The sequence below is a fragment of the Oryctolagus cuniculus genome, chromosome 15, assembly GCF_051225735.1.
Source record: "Oryctolagus cuniculus isolate XC-2025 breed Fujian yellow rabbit chromosome 15, ASM5122573v1, whole genome shotgun sequence".
NCBI lineage: Eukaryota > Metazoa > Chordata > Mammalia > Lagomorpha > Leporidae > Oryctolagus > Oryctolagus cuniculus.
This window is the reverse complement of record NC_142881.1, coordinates 64,821,097-64,845,266: the sequence shown is the minus strand read 5'-3', so window position 1 is coordinate 64,845,266 and position 24,170 is coordinate 64,821,097. Positions and strand designations below refer to the sequence as shown.

The 24,170-nt window shown below is 41.6% G+C and overlaps 1 protein-coding gene across 4 annotated transcripts in view; it reads right to left on the bottom strand.

Moving 5' to 3' along the window:
* Positions 1-24,170, bottom strand: part of VCL (vinculin) — a 131,097-nt gene that overhangs the window by 63,249 nt on the left and 43,678 nt on the right. For all 4 annotated transcript variants that reach the window (XM_089313491.1, XM_089313492.1, XM_002718405.6 and 1 more), the window contains exon 2: positions 20,538-20,608. In XM_089313491.1, coding sequence (XP_089169617.1) covers positions 20,538-20,608 — 71 coding nt within the window. The remainder of the gene's footprint in view (positions 1-20,537; positions 20,609-24,170) is intronic.

Below are 24,170 nucleotides of genomic sequence, written 5' to 3'. Positions count from 1 at the left end.
AACCCGGTATGCCGGCACCACTAGGTGGAGGATTAGCCTAGTGAGCTGCAGCACCGGCTAGTTAAGACGCTTTTTGAGATGCCTGCATTCCACATCTGAGTGCCAGAATTTGAGTACCAGCTCCACTTCTGATTCCAGTCTCCTGCTAACAGGAACCTAGGGAGGCAGGAGGTGATGGCTCAAGTACTTGGGTCCCCCCAGTCCATATGGGAGAACCAGTTTGAGTTCTGGGCTCCGCCTAGCTCAGCCCTGGAAGTTGTGGGCATTTGGGGAATGAAGAGTAGATAAAAGGTATATTGTCTCATCTACATTATAAAAAATGCAGCAAATAAATAATTTATCATAAGACAGGGAGATGCACAAAATAAAATTTTCTTGTATATACTACCCAATTGGCACCGATTTTACTTTAAGACTGTCTATGCTATGCCAGTAATAGCTCAAATGATTTGCTCCTGGAGTTGCCATTTTGAGAAAGGTCAAGGATCCTCAGCCATTAGTCATCCAGAAACCTGAGTGACAGCCACAAGCACAGTTACAGTTTTTAGAAGGGAGTAGAGAACACAGAGTACAATGACATGCTTTAATCTACTTCAAGTAGCAAGTGCACGGCACCAACTCATCCAGTGCACGCTGTGTGATAATACTAAAACATGCTGTTCCTACCCTGTGCTTCTAGACTCAAGGATACTACATACCTCATCCACCAAGTATTCCTTTCCCTGTCCCAGCTCTCTGAGAGTACAACACAATGCAAAGTGGCCTTCTCATTCTTATCAAGGTCAAACACGACAGAACAGGACACTGCATGTGTACAACCAAAACTAAAACTGACAACACAATGATACACATTAAATATACACAATTTTCACTTGTCATTTATATTCCAAAGCTGGTGGGGGTGGGGATTTAGGAGGAAAAAAAAGCCACAATGAGTCATACCAAAAGCAAATCAAAACCCTTTTAGGGCAAAACCAAACTCTTCTTTGTTAGAACATGCACACTGAGATAACAAGGCTGACACACACACACAATACCCAAAGGCTCACTAAATTCTTTCAGTTTAGATGAGATTAGGAGGGTATACAGTCAGTTTTGCCTTCCCCTTCAAACAAAACAGGATTCTGCCGGAGTCAAGAGATAAGGAAAGGGAAAGGGAAGCAGCATGCCAGAAACATGAGGATCCTAAGTGTATGCTCCTGAAGTCCTGGTAAGCAGCGCAGAGTATGAGTCACAACCTTTGAGTCCGTTAAAGCCTGAATGTCTAGCCCTCTTCCTCCCTCCTTCCTTCACCCTCTTTCCAACTCTGCCATCAGCGCCACGAGGAGTGATTCCGAGTCAACAAAGTCCAGTCGAGAACTCTGCTACCTACAGTCCTTTCTCCATCTTGTGCCAGGGTGATGGCAGACATAGATTGAGCACAAAAATAAGTGAGTTCTACAGATATGGATACTTTTCACATATGTCACTGTGGTTGTTATTAATACAACTAAATGTTTTAAAATATTACTTAATTCACTATATCTTTTTGTTTTATACATAACTTAGTTCATTAATAATTAAGTCTCACCATTATTATTTCAAGATTCTTATGTTGATAAAAGTTGACAATCACAGTTACAGCAGAATGCAAAGAATGGATTAGAGATGTGGGGAACAAAAGACAAAATAAAGTGGCATATACTATTAAGGGGGTATTTGTATTAAGAAAACTGCCCAAAGCTAGATGTGGATTAAAAAAAAGTGTGGAGAGGCTGGCACCGTGAAATGGTGGGCTAAGCCTCCACCTGAGATGCCAGTACCCCATATGTCCCGGCTGCTCTTCTTCCCATCCAGCTCTTTGCTATGGCCTGGAAAAGCAGTAGAAGACAGCCCAACTGCTTGGGAGACTCGGAAGAGGCTCCTGGCTCCTGGCTTCGTTTCAGCCCAGCTCCAGCTATTGCAGCCATTTGAGGAGTGAACCAGCAGATAGAAAACCTTTCTCTCTTTCTCTCTCCCCCTACTACTTCTCCCTCCCTCCCTCTCTCTGCCTGTAACTCTGCCTCTCAAATAAATAAATAAAATCTTTAAACCAACCAACAAACAAAAAAAAAGAAGTCTGGAAATATAAGCCAATAGGAAGCTAACATCAATCAACACATAGATGTTCTAAAAAAGGGCAATAAACAATAAATCATTAACAATTTAAAACCCAGGAGGATCGCAAACTTACAACCAGCAATATTAATTTGAAATACATAAAGCTAAAACTGAAAGTCAGGAGGAAAACTGACCACTGTACATCAGAACAGGCTCTAAAATACTTCATTCATACACTGATAGTTCAGACAAAATAGTAAGGTTATAAAAATCACTGATAAATAAGATTTATATGTCAAACCAATTGATACAAATAAAATCCCATACCCAATCAAAACAGAATATCAAACATGAATTTCTAAGAATCGATATTATACTAACCATCTCTTTTTGGGAAAACACAATTAAATTAGAAATACCATAACAAAAAGACAGTAAAAAGAATCCTGAAAACTTTAAAATGCACTCCTAAAGTACATGTAGCTATATCCTAACTTTTAGTAGGACACAGAGCAAAAGTGAGTCCTATATGTATTTAAATAAGAACAATAAAGATTGCACATGAAGTTGAAATACTGAAAATAAGATATTCAAATAATAAAGTAAATAATTGATAGGATAGGAAAATCTAATGAAATATATCCTTGTGGAAAAAATAAGACAAAAGGCAAAAACGAATAATACTTAACAAAAAAGGTGATATAACTAGAAATACAATAGGGATGAAAAATAATAATAATCAAAAATTTTATACTAATAAATCTGGGAGTTTAGATGAAATGAATAATTTCTTAGAAAAGAATCAGATGTGGTGCCGGCATTGTGGTATAGGTTAAGCCTCCACCTGCAATGTCGGTATCTCATATGGGCACCGATGCAAGTCCCTGCTGCTCCACCTCTGACCAAGTTCCTTGCTGATGCATCTGGGAAGTCAATGGAAGATGGCCCAAGTGCTTGGGCCCCTGCATCCATGTGGGAGATCTGGAGAAAGTTCCTAGCTCTTGGCTTCAGCCTGGCCTATTCTTGATCATTGCAGCCATTTGAGGAGTGTTCAGTGGATATAAGATCTCTCTCTCTCTCTCTGCTCACTTTGGCAGCACATATACTAAAATTGGAAAGATCTCTCTCTCTCTCTCTCTAACTCTGCCTTTCAAATACATAAAAAAAAAAATCTTTGGAAAAAAAAAAAGGAAAAAAATTGAATGAGTAATCTAGTCTCTTCCTCCAAAAGATACAAGACCCAGGGTTTTAGATGCAATTTTCAAAAGATAATCTTTATCTTATGTAAGCAGTTTCAAAGACTGGGAAAAGACCTTATGTTATGAATCAAAAATAACCTTGATAACAAAACTGGACAAGAACAAAAGAAATGAAAATTATGTATCTAGGTCTTTCATAAAGAAAGAAACAAAATCCTTTTAAAATATTAGCAAGTAAAGGCGGGTATTATGCTTGGCATGCCCGCATCCCACATCAGAGTGCTTGGGATCAACTGCCACTTCCACCTTCTGATCCAGCTTCCTTGCTCATGTATCTGGGAGGCAGCACATGAGGGCTCAAGTATTTGGGTCCTTGTCACCCATGTGGGAGACCCACATGGAGTTGCTGCCTTCTGGCTTCAAAATGGTCCAGTCCAGACTGTTGAGGCCATTTGGAGTGAAACAATTAACAGAAGATCTTACTGTCTTCTCTCTCTTCTCTCCTTCCTTCTTTGTCATTCTACCTTTCAAACAAATAAAAATGACTAAACATTTTAGTGTACTTTTTAAAAATAATAAAATATTAGCAAGCAGAATTCAGCACTGTATATTTTTAAATCACAATCATGTAGAGTTTATCCTAGAAATCCAAGCATAGTTCATTATCAAAAAATCTATAATCATGTAGACCTTTTTTTTTTTTTTTTTTTTTGACAGGCAGAGGGGACAGTGAGAGAGAGACAGACAGAGAGAAAGGTCTTCCTTTTGCCATTGGTTCACCCTCCAGTGGACGCCGCGGTAGGGCGCTGTGGCCAGCGCACCACGGTGATCCGATGGCAGGAGCCAGGTGCTTCTCTTGGTCTCCCATGGGGTGCAGGGCCCAAGCACTTGGGCCAGCCTCCACTGTACTCCCTGGCCACAGCAGAGATCTGGCCTGGAAGAGGGGCAACCGGGACAGAATCCGGCGCCCCAACCGGGACTAGAACCTGGTGTGCCGGCGCCGCAAGGCGGAGGATTAGCCTAGTGAGCCTCAGCGCCAGCCTTGTAGACCATACATTATTTTAACAGAGTAAAGGATGAAATGTGTGATAATCTCAATAAATACAGAAAGAGCAATATAGTAGAAAACCTGCTGGTGTTGTGGTGTAGCAGGTGAAGCCTCTGCTTGTAATGCCAGCATCCCATATGAGCATGGGTTCAAGTCACAGCTGCTCCACTTCCTATCCAGGTACTGGCTAAGGTGCCTGGGAAAACAGAAAATGGCCTGAGTCCTTGAGCCCCTGCCACTCACATGGGAGACTCAGATGGAGTTCCAGACTCCTGGCTTCAGCCTGGACCAGCCCCAGCCACTGTGGTGATTTGGGAAGCAAACCTGCAGATAGAAGATCCCTCTGTAACTCTGTGTCTTTCAAATAAATAAGACTCTTTTTTTTTTTTTTTTTTTTTTTTTTTTTTGACAGGCAGAGTGAACAGTGAGAGAGAGAGACAAGGAGAAAGGTCTTCCTTTTGCCGTTGGTTCACCCTCCAATGGCCGCCACAGCCAGCGCGCTGCAGCCGGCGCACCGCGCTGATCCGATGGCAGGAGCCAGGTACTTCTCCTGGTCTCCCATGGGGTGCAGGGCCCAAGGACTTGGGCCATCCTCCACTGCACTCCCTGGCCACAGCAGAGAGCTGGCCTGGAAGAGGGGCAACCGGGACAGAATCCGGCGTCCCGACCGGGACTAGAACCGGTGTGCCAGCGTCACAAGGCGGAGGATTAGCCTAGTGAGCCACGGCGCCGGCCTAGACTCTTAAAAATAATAATAATAACTGAGTTTATTTGAAGAAAAGAATTGAGGGGAAGAAAAGACTGACTAGCTAGGGAAGAACACTAATAATCACCACATGTCCCTTTTAAATTAAGGTCCTTTCACATATATTATTTCACTCATTTAAACCTCACATCATCTACTGGATTTTAAGAGGAGTTTATTGTAAAGAAGGATATAAATGTATTTCCTCACACTGAAAAAACACAGCCTTGGAATCAGATAGTTCCAGGTTAGAATCCCACCTATGTGTCTTTCTTTCTTCCTTTTTTTTTTTTTTTTTTTTTTTTTGACAGGCAGAGTTAGACAGTGAAAGAGAGAGAAATAGGGAGAAAAGTCTTCCTTTTTCTGTTGGCTCACCCCGCCAAGTGGCTGCTGTGGCCACGCACTGCGCTGATCCAAAGCCAGGAGCCAAGTGCTTCCTCCTGGTCTCCCATGCGGGTGCAGGGCCCAAGCACTTGGGCCATCCTCCACTGCACTCCCGGGCCACAGCAGAGAGCTGGACTGGAAGAGGAGCAACCGGGACAGAATCCGGCGCCCCAACCAGGACTAGAACCCGGGGTGCCGGCGCCACATGCAGAGGATTAGCCAAGTGAGCCGTGGCGCCGGCCAAACCTATGTGACTTTCAACAAGTCACTGAGCTTCTCTGAGTCTCCACATCCTCATCTGCAAAAAGAAGCGAATTAAATAGCATAACTCAAAGTAGCCGGCCCAGAGAAGGAATTTTAAAAAGGAGTCATTTTAATAAAGTATTAAAGTTCTACTAAAAAGAGAACAGCAAAGATTTTAAAGGTTGCAGAAAAAAAATTTTAAGCATGAAACTTCTTAATTTGGGATTAAACTTACATAGGAAAAGTCGAGTAATAACCAAGGGACTATCTGCATCTAATTGCTTTTACTGTTTTTGTTTGTTTTTCAGGTGGAGCTGGGCAGCCAGTAACTTTAATTCATATATAAAAGAATGAAATAGAAGTTCATTAAGCAATCATGATTCCTTTTAACTTTAAAACATCATAGCTTTAACTGCTTTACAATTTAAGAGTTGTAAGACAATGCCCTACATTGTAAATTACATCTTTACTCTTCATTATGTGTAAATTGTTATCCTCTGAGAGTGTGGCACAAAGTATTATCTCGAGGGTGAAGGACGACTTTCTAGAAGGATTGACTGTAGAAAGAACATGGACTTTGAAGTCATGAGACCACCAAGACATCTGTCCTGCACTGAACTAGCTGAGCAAACTTGAGTGAATTAAAGCATATCAAATACCTTGAAACTGTGTTCTCAGAATCACATGGGAAAATAAAAACATGTTAGTAACCTGCCTAATAATAAGTATTCAATAAATGTGGACTTCCCTTTGCCCCTTGAGGTTATTTAATCAAATGATTTTGGTAACTCTATAGACAAGGAAACTTAAGTGCTACGTGTTTGAATTTTTACTTCTTTTCCCCAAAAAAGATCTGTCTATTTGAAAGGAAGAGTGAGGCCGGTGCCGCGTCTCACTAGGCTAATCCTCCGCCTGAGCGCCAGCACCCCGGGTTCTAGTCCCGGTTGGGGCACCGGGTACTAGTCCTGGTTGCTCCTCTTCCAGTCCAGCTCTCTGCTGTGGCCCAGGAAGGCAGTGGAGGATGGCCAAGGTCCTTGGGCCCTGCACCCACATGGGAGACCAGGAGAAGCACCTGGCTCCTGGCTTCGGATCAGCGCAGCACGCTGGCTGTAGCAGCCACTTGGTGGGTGAACCAACGGAAAAAGGAAGACCTTCTCTCTGTCTCTAACTCTGCCTGTCAAAATAAAAGAAAGAAAGGAAGAAAGGAAAGAAGAGTGATAGGGAAGAAGAGAGAGAAAGATGTTCCATCTGCTGATTCACTACCTGAATGTCCACAGCAGCCCAGGCTGGGTCAGGCCAAAGCCAGAATCCAGGAACTCCATACTTTCCCATGCAAATGTCAGGAACCCAAGTACTAAGGCCACCACCTGCTGCCCCCAAGTGTGTTAGCAGGAAGCTAGATCTGAAGCAAACGTGCCAGGGCTCAACCGACACTCCAGTATGGGATATGTGTATCCAAAGAGGCAGCTTAAACTGCTTTGCCACCCCTTGTTTATTTCTCAATCACTTAAGGCTATACAAAGTAAACCAAAGACTCAATTCTTGCATCAAGCTGTTTAGAACTCTTGGGCAAAGTAACCAAAATGACTCAGAGTTCACTACTGAGAAGACTAAAAACAAATCACAAATCAATTTGTTTGAGAATGTCTGTGAAAAACAGCAGCAGCCAACCATACTCGATGGGCCAAGTTCAGAGGTAAACTATTTAAAGTTTGATTACTTGCTCTAGGTCAAAAATGCAGCAAGGCAGATGGCAGATGTGAATGATTATCTCACAAAAACCTGGACATACACATTAAGAGACAAAAACCTTCTCTTAAAATAGCAATGGAGGCCGGCGCCGCGGCTCACTAGGCTAATCCTCCGCCTAGCGGCGCCGGCACACCAGGTTCTAGTCCCGGTCGGGGCTCCGGATTCTGTCCCGGTTGCCCCTCTTCCAGGCCAGTCCTCTGCTGTGGCCAGGGAGTGCAGTGGAGGATGGCCCAGGTGCTTGGGCCCTGCACCCCATGGGAGACCAGGAAAAGCATCTGGCTCCTGGCTCCTGCCATCGGATCAGCGCGGTGCGCCGGCTGCAGCGCGCCGGCCGCGGCGGCCATTGGAGGGTGAACCAACGGCAAAAAGGAAGACCTTTCTCTCTGTCTCTCTCTCTCACTGTCCACTCTGCCTGTCAAAAAAAAAAAAAAAATAGCAATGGAAATGATCAGACACACACACACACACACACACACACAAAAACAAGTTAAACTCATGCCCCAGACAAGCAAAGGGCACTGAGTGATAGGGTTAAATAACAACAACAACAAAAAAGACATCTGGACACTTTTAATCCATAAGTGTGTTTAAAAATACAAATTTCATCATAAATTATTTTGAGCAGAAGTAAAGAAAAAGCTAAATCTAGGAGCTGGTGATCTAAAAATATGACATTGTTACTTTAGGTCAAAAGAGATTTTAATTAAGTATAAGTATGAATTAAAACTTCAAATTTATTCTTTGTACATAAATATAAATTATGGTAAGAATCATACAACTGTATACTATAATTGTGTTGAGCAAATACAATTAAGAATTAAAACAAGGTGGGGTTGGTGCTGTGGCATAGTGGGTAAAGTCTCCGCCTATGGCGCTGGCATCCCTTATGGGTGCCAGTTTGAGTCCCAGCTGCTCCACTTCCAATCCTGCTCCCTGCTAATGCACCTGAAAAACCAGCAGAAGATGGCCCAAGTGCTTGGGCCCCTACACCCACATGGGAGACCTGTCAGAAGCTCCTGGCTTCTGGCTTGGGATCAGCGCAGCTCTAGCTGTTGTGGCCATTTGGGGAGTGAACTAGAGGATGGAAGATCTCTCTCCCTCTGTCTCTGCCTCTTCCTCTCTCACTCTCTTTTTAACTCTGCCTTTCAAATAAATAAGTAAATCTTTAAAAAAATTAAAACAAGGTAATTCCCTAGGAAATATGATTAATTGCAATGATATAATAAGTGTGTCCTTCCCCACAGTATTCTATGAAAATTTTTTTATTCAGTAGACCTAGACATTACAATGTTCCCAACACAGTTCAGGCTGGTGAATCTATCCATGTTTTCATGATTTCAAGCACACCCTTCAGAACAGCACTAAGGCCGAAAGTGACAGCACTTTGCAGTCTGAAATGGAGCTGTCATTTGCCTGCCAACAGACCATGTGCAACCAGGCCCTTTCCAAGGAGTTCACACCACAAGACCACCTCACAAGCGGCAACTCTGGATATTTTCAGATACTGAAAATCCTTGTACAAGGACCAAGAACTGCCTTTCTTTTTCCTTTATGCTCCATTGCAGAAATAAGAATGAAAATTCCACAGTATATTACAAAGGCCATCTTCCCAAAGCAAATAAAATATTTGCTGTAGACATTTCTCAACTTTAAGGAAATCAACATGAAGCAAACTCAGAGTGACGGAAAATGAATCCGGCTGCTTTGACGTACAGCTGATTCACCATTACAGCACTACCACCTATGATTCATTCTGTAGCTGGCTATGAATCTTCCTGAGAAACCACTTTTATGTTGTCATCCTGCTGCACAATATTGGCAAAACTCATCTGTTGTCCAGATTCCTCTGCCTGGCTTTCAAGGACCTTCACCACGTGCACTGACCTCTGTATCTAAGCTTAGTCCCTGGCAACCCCACCATGACCACTCCTCTCCTCACAGGCCCCCAAGACTTACTCATGCCACTCACTGGACCCAGAGTGTTTTCCTATCCCCTGTATCTGTCCTCCCAAGTCCCACTTCCTACATGAAGTCTCTTCCTACTATTCCTATCTACAATGATAGCCCTTTTTTTGAATTTCAGTTATAAAATCCACCTTCTTACAGCTCTTTACTTTGAAACTTATTAAAATAAGTATATATATTTTTGGGGGGGATGAGGGGAGATGGTTGGCACAGCATTTAAAGATACCATTTATGATGCTCGCACCCCATTATCAGAGCACGTAGGTTTGAGTTCTGCCTCTACTTCAGATGCATCTTTCTGCTAATGCAAACCCTGGGAAGCCAACAGGTAATGGTTCAAGTACTTAGGTCCCTCCACCTATAACGTGGGAGATCTGAATCAAGTTCCAGGTTTCTGGCTTGAATCTGGCCCAGACCCAGCTTTTGTGGGCATTTGAGGAGAAAACTAGTAGTTGGAAGATCCGCCTCTCTGCCTTTCAAATAAAATGAAATAAGGAAATAAAAAGAAATGATGTGACAACTAGTAAAAACAAAAACAAAAACAAAACTGTTTTCTCTGCAGCACCACTTTCTACCTTTGTTTCTCCATGATACACAGAAAAACAAAATATTTCCATATGGGTACCTGGGATTTTGCAGTATCTAGCCATAATGGCTGTAATTCTAGTAATTTTTCTCCTACTATAGAATGCATACTTAAAAGAAAGTGAATATATTCTACTTCAGTGAGAGAAAAAACAGTGAGCAGAAATAACAAGTATATTAATATGCACTTAGCATGCTAGACACAGGACAATCAATAAATACTTAGTTAACTCATAAGCAAGTCTAGCTCATTAATCAATTATATATATAAATAATAATTATGGCAACAGCTATCGATGATGATGATGTTTCATGACTGATGATGATGATACAAAATACAAATATAGAATATAGTGGCTGGCTTCACTGCTGACAGCTCTAACAAATGACTCAAATGACCCCTATAAGGGGTGAGTCTAAATAATATCTGAACAGAACAGCATGGCCACTGAATTCCTGAAGTTTGTAACAATCAGGGCACGGTTTCTATGATGACTTCTGTGACAATCATCAGGAAATTCTGTATCTCTTGAGCAAGAATAAGGCTATTGTTACAATCTTGAACAAAAGAAGTAAATTAGGAATTCTATCTGCCAGTGAAGTTAAGGATCAGGTAACTTAGCTGTACCTCAGAGAAAGCCTTCCCATGGCTATGTAAATCTTGTTCTATATTAAAATGATTCAAATTTTACAATAAGAAATTACTTGAGTAATGAAAAGGCCCTCATCAACAATTACAAGTCACTGGGAACAGGTGTTCAGCCTACTGTTGTGCCGCCACATCTAACATTGAAGTGCCTGGTTTTGATTCCCAGCTCTTGCTCCTGACTTCAGCTTCACACCAGTGCAAACCCTGGGAGGCAGTGGTGAGGGCACAAGTACTTGGGTTCCTGCCACCCATGTAGGAGACCTGGATTGCATTGCAAGTTCCTGGTTCAGTCCCTATCAAGCATTTGGAAAGTGAACCGGCAGTTGAGAGTGCTGACACACACTCACTCTTTCCCCCTCAATAAATAAACACATAAATAATTTAACAAAACAAAAAGGCAATTACAATTCACATACAAGTTGAGTATCTCTTATCCAAAATGCTTGGGACCACAAGTTTCAGATTTCATTGCTTTCTCAGATTTCAGATTTTTGGATTAGGGATGCTCTACCCATACATAATTTTTAAATAATATTAAAACCATTTTCCAATATGCCCTTAACTTCCAGGCACACAAAAAGTCCAATGATTTTATTTTGAACCCCTCAATACTGAAAATATTATATCCTTCCCTGAAAAATATTTATACACCAGACAGCTTAAGTATAAATCTACCTACAGGCCAAGAATCTTTTGCTATCACTAGCCCTGATACCCTAACTCTCTAGGAGTAGAAACTGATCTAACAATAAATTTTTAAACTTATTTTATTCTTTAATGGTGCCTAAGCAGTCACTATTTAGAAATACTTACAAAAGTTGACTACAAAGGAAGCTCAAGCTTAGATCACTCATGCCCTGGAAACATCAAAACATCAACCAAACAGCCTAAAAGAATGTCCTACTCAACAATTCCAAGGATGTCATTAATTGCTTCCATCTGTTTCCCTCTCTGACCCCTCCTCCTCAAAGTCATAGCATCGACTATTTTCTACTTCATTTGCATTCTAAAGAAATGCACAAAGGACCATCACGTCTATAATTGCACAATATTTATTTGCCCCAAAATTTGTTTGCCAACCCTACCCACATTGTTGTTTGTACTATAGGTTATTCTCAATTAACATTTCTGAGTGTACCTATTAAGTTATATAGATTTTTAACAACAGTGCAGCAAATTTTTCACTTGGTTACAACTTAATGTTTTTTCCTGATTTCCATGGAGACCAAAGTTTTTTCCCCTATGGTACAATAAAGGTTTAAAACTCTGCATGGTCTCACCCATTGATTATCCTTATGTAAACCAATTGCTTCAATAAAAGCAATGCAGGAGGAGGGGCATTTGGCACAGATCCCATTTGGCACCCAGATCCCATATCCAAATATCAGGGTTCAAGTTCCAGCTCCACTCTCCAGTTCCAGCTTCCTGTAATTGGGTATCCTGGAGGGCAACAGAAAATTGCTCAAGTACTTGGATCCCTACCACCCAAGAGGGAGACAGATGGAGTTCTCAGCTCCTGGCTTCAGCTGTGTTGACTTTTGTGCACATGTGGGGAGTGAACCAGCAGATGGGAGATATCTGTCTCTCTTCTTTTCAAATAAAATGAAAATCAATTTTAAACATTTCTAGGGGCCAGCGCTGTGGCACAGAGGGTTAAGGTGCAGCCCCAAAGCAGGGGCATTCCATACTCACCAGTTTGAGTTCTGGCTGTTCCACCTCTGATCCAGCTCCCTGCCAATACGCCTGGGAAGGCAGCAGAAGATGGCCAAGCACTTGGGTCCCTGCACCCATGTGGGAAACCCGGAAGAGGTCCCTTGGCTACCGATCAGCCCAGCTGCAGCCATTGCAGCCATTTGGGGAGTGAACCAGAGGATGAAATTCTCTCCCTCTCTCCTTCTTTCTCTCTGTAACTCTTTCACATAAATAAATCTTTAAAAAATTTCTAAATACTTTATTTTAAAAACTACACAATAATGATTTTCTAATTCTGTAATTCTTTTCAAATTTATTGGTTAGAATTCCCCTCATCAACTAGGGCTGATGTCAGACTACCCCTTTATCAGGTTTCCTCCTGCCCCTCCAAATTCAAAAACTTGTTATGTTTCCCCATTCTTTTCCTGCAAATTACCCTATCTTGTGCTTTAACAATGGATCTAACCATGTATTTTTTCCACTTTCTGCTTTATTAGGCTAGCATGATGCTGGCCTGATTCCAAGCCTCTCCAATCAGAAGAACTTGCCTCACAAGCGTTTCTCCATACTGGCTGTCTGCTATCTAAGCCATAAAAACTTTCCCCAGACCCAACCGGGCAGTCAGATTTTTGCATTGCTCTGGACTCCTAACATGGTCACCTTGTAATATACTTTCTGTCACCAAAGACCATAACTTGAATATCTTAACCTTTTTTTATAATTTTATTTGAAAAGCAGACAGACCGAGAAGGAGAGACAGTGAGAGAGATCTTCTGTCTGCTGATTCACTTCCCAAATGGCCACAACAGCTAGGGCCATACCAGGCCCAAGTTGTGGGGAAATTAGGCACAGGAGGCAATTCAAAGATGGTGGCTGAAAGGAAATTAGGCACACGTGGCAATTCAAAGATGGCGCCCAAAGGAAGTAAGGTGGGCGGTGCCCAAAGTCGTTTACCACCAAAGCTAATTGGCCGTGCAGCATCAGGGGAGGTGACAACTGATGATGAGTGTACAGACATATGGCTGGTCCTGTAAAAAGTCACCCCATAAAATGACCTTTTAAGTAATTGGTTGGTCCTTAAGCCATGTCCCAGTAATCCTGCGGTCTTGTGCTTTAAAAGGCTTTGCTACATGTGCAATAAATGGAGTTCTTGCTTGCTTGACTTGACTCCCCGCTGTGTCTGTCTCCGGGATTGGGAGGCTGGGGAACAGGCGAGTGGCGCACTTACCTTTCTTCGGACCCAGTCCATCCTTGTTCGGGTGGACTAAGACCCAGCACAAGTCAGGAGCCCAGAACTCCATCATGGTCTCCCATGTGAATGGCAAGAGCCCAAGCACTTGGGCCATTTTCCACTGCTTTCCCAGGTGCATTAGCAGGGAACTGGATCAGAAGCAGACTGGACTTGAACTGGTACTCCAACATGGGAGGCCAGCACTGAAAGCAGAGGCTTAATCTGTTGCTCCACAACACCAGCCCCAGTATTTTGTTTGACCTTCTTATATATGTAGGCAGATGGACTCATTTTGGTTCAATAAAGAGCTATTATGCTACTGTGAAATAAAGCTTGTGGGGCTACCATTGTGACATAGTGGGTAAAGCTACCATGTGAGACACCAGAATCCCAAAAGGACACCATTGCAAGTCCCAGCTGGTCCACTTCCATCCAACTCCCTGCTTACATGCCTGGGAGCTAGGTGGATGATGGTCCAAGTACTTGGGACCGTGCCACCTACATAGGAGACCTGGTAGAAACTCCTGGGTTCTGGCTTCAGCTTGGCCCAGCCTTGGCTGTTGCAGTGATCTGGAGACCAAACCAGAGGATGAAGACTCTCTCTCTCTCTCTCCCCATATATATATATATATATATATATATATATATATATATATATATTTGTAACTCTTTCAAATAAATCTTTTTTTAAGTTTTATTATTTATTTGAAAGTCAGAGTTACACAGAGAGATGGAGAGGCAGAGAGAGAGAGAGGTCTTCCATCAGCTGGCACACTCCCCAATTGACCGCAATGGCCAGAGCTGCACTGATCTGAAGCCAGGAGCCAGGAGCCTCCTCCAGTTCCCCGATGCAGGTGCAGGGGCCAGGACTTGTGCAAGGACTTGTGCTATCCTCCACTGCTTTCCCAGGCCATAGTTTTGAGCTGGATTGGAAGTGGAACAGCCAGGTCCTGAACCGGTGCCCATATGGGATGCCAGCACTGCAGGCAGCAGCTTTACCCGCTTTGCCACAGCACCAGCCCCCAAGTAAATAAATCTTTAAAAAAGAAAGAAAGCTTGTATAGGAAAGGCAGGATAAATGCTTATTTCTTTCCTCTAAATCACCAATTACCAGAATGAGGGAATAAAGTTTTGTTTTAAAGTTTCCTACTATTTTGAAAACTGTATCACAATTAGGGCATATTTCTCTTTACTTTTTCTAAGTCTACAAGGAAGCTTGTGAGAACATGTATCTTACTTCAAGGGTTCATCTCTGGGAATGAGCCAAAACAAATTTCCTGAAAAAATCCATTTACCAATTAAATTATATTCACGTGAAGCTTGAAAGTAACTTTTTGTAGGGTCATCTAGTCTAACTCCCTGCCTGATAGTGAAATATTTGGCTCAATGTCTCAACATGCTCTGTATCTTCCAGGGAGCAAGGAGTAATCTGGTAGAAGATAGAGTTGTATTTTCAATGTAAGGTAAATACAAGTTTAATTATAACACATATATTTAATAATAGAGGATTCCTCTTAATATTATCACACTGGTGAAATGGCATATAAATAAAGTAGAGAGAGAGAGAGAGAGAGAAAGAAACCTGGGAAGTGACCAGATCTAGTGAAAGAAAGACAAAAAAGATCCTCCCACAAAACAGATCTTACAAAAAACCAGATGCTTCCGTGACCTTACTTCCTGATGCATGAAGAAATTTTACAGAAATAACAGACACATAGTTTCTGCAGAAGTTCTCATTCAAGTAAGTCAGAAATAAGAAGACATCAATATGAACAAAATTTTTGCATCTGTTTAGAAAATAATAGAACATAAGGAGGATAAAAATAAATGAACACTTTTAGCTTGACTTAAAATCGTGATGTATAACATACATATAGAAAACTTCACAAAAACATGTATAATACAATGAACAATTATAAAACAACCACCATGAAACTCAATACTTGCATCAAGAAATAGAATATTATTATTACCACTTTAGAAGTCAATGCCTGGCTCTCCTTAAGTATAAAGTCCTTGACTTTGGTGATAATGATTCCCTTATCCATCTTTTTCTTGTTACCACATATATAGGCATCCTTAAAACAGATTATCATGCATGCTTCTGAAATTTACATAAATGGACTATTTTTAATTAATTAATTTTATTATTATTATTATTATTGACAGGCAGAGTGGACAGTGAGAGAGAGAGACAGAGAGAAAGGTCTTCCTTTGCCGTTGGTTCACCCTCCAATGGCTGCTGCAGCCGGCGTGCTGCGGCCGGCGCACCGCGCCTATCCAAAGGCAGGAGCCAGGTACTTATCCTGGTCTCCCATTGGGTGCAGGGCCCAAGCACTTGGGCCATCCTCCACTGCACTCCCTGGCCACAGCAGAGAGCTGGCCTTGAAGAGGGGCAACCGGGACAGAATCTGGCGCCCCGACCAGGACTAGAACCCAGTGTGCTGGTGCCGCAAGGCGGAGGACTAGCCTAGTGAGCCACGGCACCGGCCTTATTATTTTTATTTTTGACAGGCACAGTGGACAGTGAGAGAGAGAGAGAGAGAGACAGAGAGAAAGGTCTTCCTTTGCCGTTGGCTCACCCAACAATGGCCACTGCAGCTGGCATACCGCGCTGATCCAAAGCTTGGAGCCAGGTGCTTCTCCTGGTCTCCCATGGGGTGCAGGGCCCAAGGACTTGAGCCATCCTCCACTGCACTCCTGGGCCACAGCAGAGAGCTGGACTGGAAGAGGAGGAATCGGGACAGAATCCGGTGCCCTGACTGGGACTAGAACCTGGTGTGCCAGCGCCGCGAGGCGGAGAATTAGCCTATTGAGCCGCGACGACGGTCCTAATTAATTTTTTTTTAATTTTATTATTTGAGAGTCAGAATTGCAGAGAGAGAGGAAGTAAGAGAGACAGAGTGAAAAAGAGATTTTTCATGTTCTAGTTCATCCCCCAAATGATTTCATCAGCCACCTCTGTGCCAAGTCAAAGCAGAGGATAAGAATTCCATTTGGTCTCCCACATGGGTTGCAGAGGCCCAAGTATTTGAGCCATCTTCTGCTGCCTTCTTGGGCACGATAGCAGGGAGATGGATTGGGAGCAGAGATGCCAGGACTTAAACCAGCACTACAAAATGGGTTGTGATTGTTATAACTGATAGCTTAACACATTGCACCACAACACCGGCCCCTCTCTATCTTTTGCTCATTCTTCAATTATTTTTGAGATTCATTAGTCTCTTCTTAAAAACTAAGGTAAAATTAATGTAAAATAGAAGTCATCATTTTTAAGTGAAAAATTCATATTCCTTTTTATTACTGCTTAATATTCCAGTTTACGACGACATTATGATTGCTTCTATCCATTCTACTATAGACAGAACAGTGAAATCATCATGAAAAATGCCAATACAAAGGTTTTTGTATATGGATCCTAGTGTGTAAGTGGCTGAGCACCTCTAGAGAATGTTCCTGGGAGTGAGTTACCAATCTTCTTTACTAATGCCAAACTCTTTTTTTCAAAACAGCTGTATCAATTTACATTCCCAACAGTAAGATAAGAGCATTCTAGTTACTCCATGTCCATTTCAACCACTGATATTATCAGATTTCTCAGTTTAGGGATTGACAATGGAATAATTTGTACTTCCCTGTTGACTAATAAGATAGAGTACATTTTCATGTTTATTGGCTTTCCTCTTTTCTGAAGTACCTATTTGAATCCTTTGGGGGACCCTCTTTCCCTTTTTTAAATAGTCTTTTTTTCTTTTTAAATTTTTTTTTATTTATTTATTTGACAGAATTAGACAGTGAGAGGAGAGACAGAGAGAGGTCTTCCTTCCGTTGGTTCACCCCCCAAATGGCCGCCACTGCTGGAGCTACACCAATCCGAAGCCAGGAGCCAGGTGCTTCTTCCTGGTCTCCCATGCGGGTGCAGGGGCCCAAGCACTTGGGCCATCCTCCACTGCCCTCCCAGGCCACAGCAGAGAGCTGGACTGGAAGAGGAGCAACCAGGACTAGAACCCAGCGCCCATATGGGATGCCACACCGCGCAGATTAACCAAGTGAGCCACGGCACTGGCCCTTTTTTTTTTCTTTAAAAAAAATTTTTTTTACTTTTTTATGTATTTAATTTTATTTATTTGAAAGGCCGAGAGACAAAGAGTAGACATACAGTGATCTATCGCCCACTTATTGACTCCCCAAATGCCCACAAAAGCCAGGGCTGGGCCAGACCAAAGCCAGGAGTTAAGCACTCAATCCAGGTCTCCCATTTGAGTGACAGAGATTCATCTTCTTGAGCTACCTGCTGCCTGTGAGGGTGCACATTAGTAGGAAGCTGTTATTAGGAATGGAGCTGGGACTGGAACCCAGGTACTCCTATATGGGATGTGGGCATTCCAAGGCAATATCTAACTTTCTACACCAAATACCTGGCCCTTTAATAGTGTTTTCTTAATCTTACTGATTTCTCTACTTTTTTTGATCCTGTACATCAGCTTTTACCTTCACTTAGGGTTCGATTGCCATTTAGAACAAAACCACCAATCAAACACAACATAAGAACATAAAGGCGGGGCCAGGCATTTGGCATGGTGGCTAAGATGCCAGGTGGGCTACCCACATCTCATAGGGGGTGACTGGGTTTGAGTCCTGGCTCCTCTCCCAATTCCAGCTTTCTGGTAACACAGGTCTTGAGAAGCAGCAGATCCTGACTCCAGTAGTTGGGTTCCTGCCCATGTGGGAGACCTGGACTAGGTTGCTAGCCCCTGACTTAGACCGGGCCCAGCCCCAGCAGTGGCAGGCATTTGAGAAGTGAATCAACAGATGAAAGCTCGCTCTTTCTGTTTCTGTCTCTCTCTCTCATATCACCTCTGTTTACCCCTCAAATTAAAAAAAAAAAAAAAAAAAAAAAAGTCTGAAAGGCAGGCATTTGGTATAGCAATTAAGATCCAGCTGGGACAACCACAGCACTTATCAGAGTGCCTGGATTAAAGTCCCTTCTCCACTCCTGGTTCCAGCTTCCTACTAATGCAAATTCTGGGAGGCAGCAGGTGATTGCACCAGTAGCTGGGAGTCACCACCTATGTGGAAGGCTTGGATGAAGTTCCTGGCTTCCGGCTCCAGAATGGCTTCAGCCTGAACCAGCCCTGGTTGTTTTGGGCATTTGGGGAAGGAACCAATGGATGAGGGTGTCTTCTGTCTGTCTGCCTCTCAAACAAAAGAGAAATGAAAAGAACTTAAGAAGTTTTAATTAATCAGTATCTCTATTTGTTTTACACAAGATGGAACAAAATATCTGCAAAGTATTTGTAGGAGTACTGAGACATAGGTAAATATAGCTTAAATTTAAAATGTTACTATAATGTGTAACAGATTTATTAAAGTTCATATTTACTGTTATTCCCTTATTGCCAAGCAAAGGCATTTAGTATATAATTCAAATTCACTCATGCTATTGTCAGAATGTTCCCATTTTGGAATGCAATCATAAATCAGGGTTTTACTAAAAATCAATGTCAAAAATACCTACCTTCAGTGACTAACATCAATAGTAGGAAAATCCTCAAAGTCAAAAAGTTGGTATTTCAATTATAGATGTGAGCTTTATATATATTTTTAGGAAGGCTTTTATTTAATTAATACAAATTTCATAGGTACAGCTTTAGGAATATAGTGGTTCTTCCCCCCATACCTGCTTTCCCCAGTCCCGTCCCACCTCCTATTCCCTCTCCCATCCCATTCTTCATTAAGATTCATTTTTAATTAACTAACTTTATATACAGATGACCAACACTATACTAAGTGAAGATTTCCACAATTTGCACCCACACAGACACACAAAGTATGAAGCATTGGTTGAAAACAAGTTTTATAGTTAATTCTCATAGTACAATACATTAAGGACAGAGGTCCTACATGGTAAGTGCACACTGACTCCTGCTGTTGATTTAACAATTGGCACTCTTATTTATGATGTCAGTGAACACCCAAGGCTCTTAACATGAGCTGCCAAGGTTATGGAAGCCTTTTGACTCCACAAACTCCCTCAGTATTTAGACAGGGCCTTAAGCAAAGTGGAAGTTCTCTCCTCCCTTCAGAGAAAAGTACATCCTTTGATGGCCCCTTCTTTCCACTGGGGCCTCATAGAGATCCTTCATGTAGATCATTTTTTCCAGTGTCTTGACTTTCCATGCCTAAAATGCTCTCACGGGCTTTTCAGCCAGATCCAAATGCTTTAAGGGCTGATTCTGAGGTCAGGGTGCTGTTTAGGGTGCTTGTCATTCTATGAGTCTGCTGTGTGGACTGCTTCCGTGTTGGAACAGTCTCTCCTTTTTAATTCTATCTTGTTATTACCAGACACTTGGTCTTATTTACGTGATCCCTTTGACATTTAAACCTATCTATATGATCAATTACACACTTAATATGATCACTTTAGCTTTTCAGATGGCATTAGTACCACCCAGCTTAATGAGATTTGGAGTCCCATGGCAAGTTTTAGCTTTACCCTCAGAGGCAAGTCTGTGGGAATGTGTGACGAACTATACAGCTCTTCCCTCTCTTATCCTCACTCTTATTTTCTACTCGGATCTATTTTCAATTGGATTTATACACCTATGAATAATTCTACGTTAAGTAAAGAGCTCGACCAATGGTATTAAGTAGAAAAAGAAAATAATAAAAAATAAAATAAGATGATAAATTGTTTCTCAACAGTCAAGACAAGGGCTATTCAAGTCATTGCTTCTCATAGTGTCAATTTCACTTCTACAGGTTTCCTTTTAGGTGCTCTGTTGTCAAAAATTAGAGAGAACATATTGTATTTGTCCCTTTGGGACTGGCTTATTTCACTAAGTGTGATGTTTCCCAGATTCAATGTGAGCTTTATATTAAAAGAAATTATTCCTAGAACTAGTTACTTTTCTTCATAAAAAGAAAATTATTCTGCTTAGCTAGAGAATATTTTAATTACTCACTTAATAAATGCTGGTGGCATATCTCTCTTCAAAATCTGATCCTCAGTGGTTTGAACAGTCTCTTTTCCAACCTAGAAGAAGAAAAGATTCACAACTCAAATATAAATTCTTAGACTTTTAAAAACCATTGCTTATGAATATACAAAAAAATACCATTACACAATTTTTAAAAAAGATTTATTTTATTTATTTGAAAGAGTTACAGAGAGAGGTAGAGACAGAGAGAGAGGTCTTCCATCAGATGGCTCACTCCTCAGATGGCCACAACGGCTGTAGCTGTGCCAATTGAAGCCAGGAGCCAGGAGCTTCTTCTGGGTCTCCCACATAGGTGCAGGGGCCCAAGGACTTGGGGCATATTCTACTGCTTTCCCAGGTCATAGCAGAGAGCTGGATGGGAAGGAGCAGCCAAGAAGAGAACCAGCGCCCATATGGGATGCCGGCACTGCTGGTGGTGGCTTTACCCACTACGCCACAAATGCCGGCCCCAAAATAAAAATTTAAAAAAAAGATTTGTTCTTTGAAAGTGTGTTATAATGCATGATCTGGTGACAGAAAATCCTAGTTTTTCAAAAGAATTCTTTGGAAGAAAGTGAGTGTGTGTTCTATTTGTGACATAATCCGTACATGTACACATGCATAATCTAGTTAGTGTTATTTAGTATTTTGATAATTTAAAAAATGTTGACCATTATTATTTGGGAGATTTATGAAACATGACAGATAATTATTTAAATTATTAGGTAGGAAATAATTGCACCTTTATAGTTCAGAGGAATACTTTATTTTTTAAACATTTATTTTTTTGGCAGAATGACAAGAAGAAGGAGAGACACTTACACAGAGAAATCTTCCATGTGCTGGTTCACTCTACAAATGGCCACAACAACAGTGGCTGGGCCAGGCCAAAACCAAAGTCAGAGTGTCACAAAGCCACATGGGTGTCAGGGACTTGATTACTTGGAACATATCCTGTTACCTTCCCACATGCGTTAACAGGGAGCTGGATCAGAAGCAGAGCAGGTCAGACACAAACGGGTACTCCGGTATAGAATGCTGGCATTTCAGGCAGTAGTTACCCTCCTGTGCTGGAATGCCAGCCCCTAAATATTACTTTTTATATGATAAAAATCATATAGTCATCTTTCAAAAAATTTAAAAAGTAGCAAATGCAGATGCAACTTTAGAAAATTTCTCAAATGTTTATATAATTATCATTAGCATATTGTTTTGCTTTTTAGTGTTTTTGCTTTATACACATGGATTTTTTGTTTACTGTAATCATTATTTTTATTTATAGCCTTTCTTTGAAATGAAATATAAAGTCATGAGCATTTTCCCAATGTGCTGTTTCTTTACAACCATTTTTTCAATGGCCCAATAATATTCAGTGTAAATATATAGATCTTTCTTGTAATTTTTTTAAAGATTTATTTATTTATTAAAGGCAGACCTACAGAGAGGCAGAGAGAGAGAGAGAGACAGAGAGAGAGAGAGAGAGAGGTCTTCCATCCACTGGTTCACTCCCCATATGGCTGCAATGGAAGGAGCTGAGCCAACCCAAAGCCAGGAGCCAGGAGCTTCTTCCTGATTTCCCACGTGGGTGCTCTTGGGCCATCTTCTACTGCTTTCCCAGGCCATAGCAGAGAGCTAGATCGGAAGTGGAGTAGCTGGGACTTGAACTGGCACCCATATGGGATCCCAGCACTGCAGGGGTGGTTTTACGCTGTAGCGCTGGCCCCTTATATCTTAATTTACTTAAATTTTCCTCTTTGGTGGGTAAATTATTTAAAAAGTGTTTTAGCTGTTATTAATAACATTATACAGAATACTTTTTGAATATTTTTTGCTGTTTTTTATATGATTGCTTATAGGGTATATTCTCATATACTCCTAAGTATGACATTTTTTTATGTCTCCTAACATGTACTAGCAAATGGTTTTCCAAACAGAATATGCCAGTTTACATTGCTACCCACAGGGTATAAAATTGTCTGTTCCCTGTTGCATTCAGCATTATATAATATTTCTTTTTATGTTGCTCTATAATTAGGGAAATATGTTGTTTTAGTTTTCAATTTTTTGATTACTAGTGAAGTTGCATATCTCTCTACTTTGTTTCTAGTGTTGGAATCATAATTGCTTCAAATATTTTCCCCAGTTTCAGTAGCTTCCATTTTTTTCTGTATAGACATTTTTGTTTGCAAAACTTGATTCATGAATTTCATGACACCCTTTAGAGATTTGGCAGTTGCACATATGTATTCTCAGTGATGAATTTCTCTTTTTTTTTTTCTCAACTGTGCCCAATGGTGCGTTTATATTTGTTATTCTGGGAGTGGACATGTGGCATAGCAGGTTAAGCTCTTGTCTGGGACTCCTGTATCCTATATTGGAGGGCCTGCTTGAGTCTTGGCTACTCTGCTTCCTATCCAGCTTCACACTAAGGCATCTTGGGAAGGAGTGAATGATAGTTCAAGTACTTGGACAACTGCCACACACATGGGGGTCCCCGATGGAGTTCCTAGCTCCTGGCTTCAGCCTGGTCCAGTCCTGGCTGTTATAGGCATTTGGGGACTGATTAGGGAGTGAACCTACTTGGAAATTATCTCCCTCTTTCTCTCTCTTGCTCACTGTTTCTCTCTGTTGCTCTGCTTTTCAACTATGAAAAAAAACTAAAGGAACATTTTTGAAAAATTAGTTATGTTGGAGAAGGGGTAATACAACATTATGTTTGTACTCCATATTGATACCCAAGAATGTTGTGGAAGCATATTATGGTAGTTATTTTAACAATTTTTTAAAAAATAGAGAAATTTCCTTCGAATCTAGAAACCTCAGTAATAAATTATGTGTAATGGGGGCCGGTGCTGTGGCTTAGTGGGTTAAAGCCCTGGCCTGAAGCACACGAAGAAGCTCCTTGCTCCTGGCTTTGGATCAGCACAGCTCCGGCCGTCGCGGCCAATTGGGGAGTGAACCAGCAGATGGAAGACCTCTCCCTCTTTCTCTCTGCCTCTCCTTCTCTCTCTGTGTAACTCTTTCAAGTAAAATAAATAAATCTTTTTTAAAAATTTACTTATTTAATTTTAAAGGCAGAAAGAGAGGAAAACAAAGAGAGACTGGGGGCCAGCAATGTGGCATAGCAGGTACAGTGCCGGCATCCCATGTGGGCGCAGGTTCAAGTCCTAGCTGCTCCACTTCCAATCCAGCTCTCTGCTATGGCCTGGGAAAGCAGCAGAAGATGGGCCAAGTCCTTGAGCCTCTGTACCTGTGTGAGAGACCCAGAAGAAACTCCTGGTTCCTGACTTCAGATTGGCACAGCTCTGGCCATTGCAGCCAATTGGGGAGTGAACCAGTGGATTGAAGACCTCTCTCTCTCTCCCTCTGCTTCTCTTTCTCTCTCTGTGTAACTCTGACTTTAAAATAAATAAGAAGAAGAAGAAAAGAAAAAAAAAAGAGAGAGAGAGAGAGAGAGAGCCTGTTGACTCATTCATTCCCCAAATGTCTACACCTGCCAGGACTATGCCATTGAGAACTCAATCCAGGTCTCCCACATGGGTGGTAGCAACCCAATTATTTGAATTATCACCACTGCCTTCTAGGGTCTACACTAGCAGGAAGACAGAATCAGGCCAG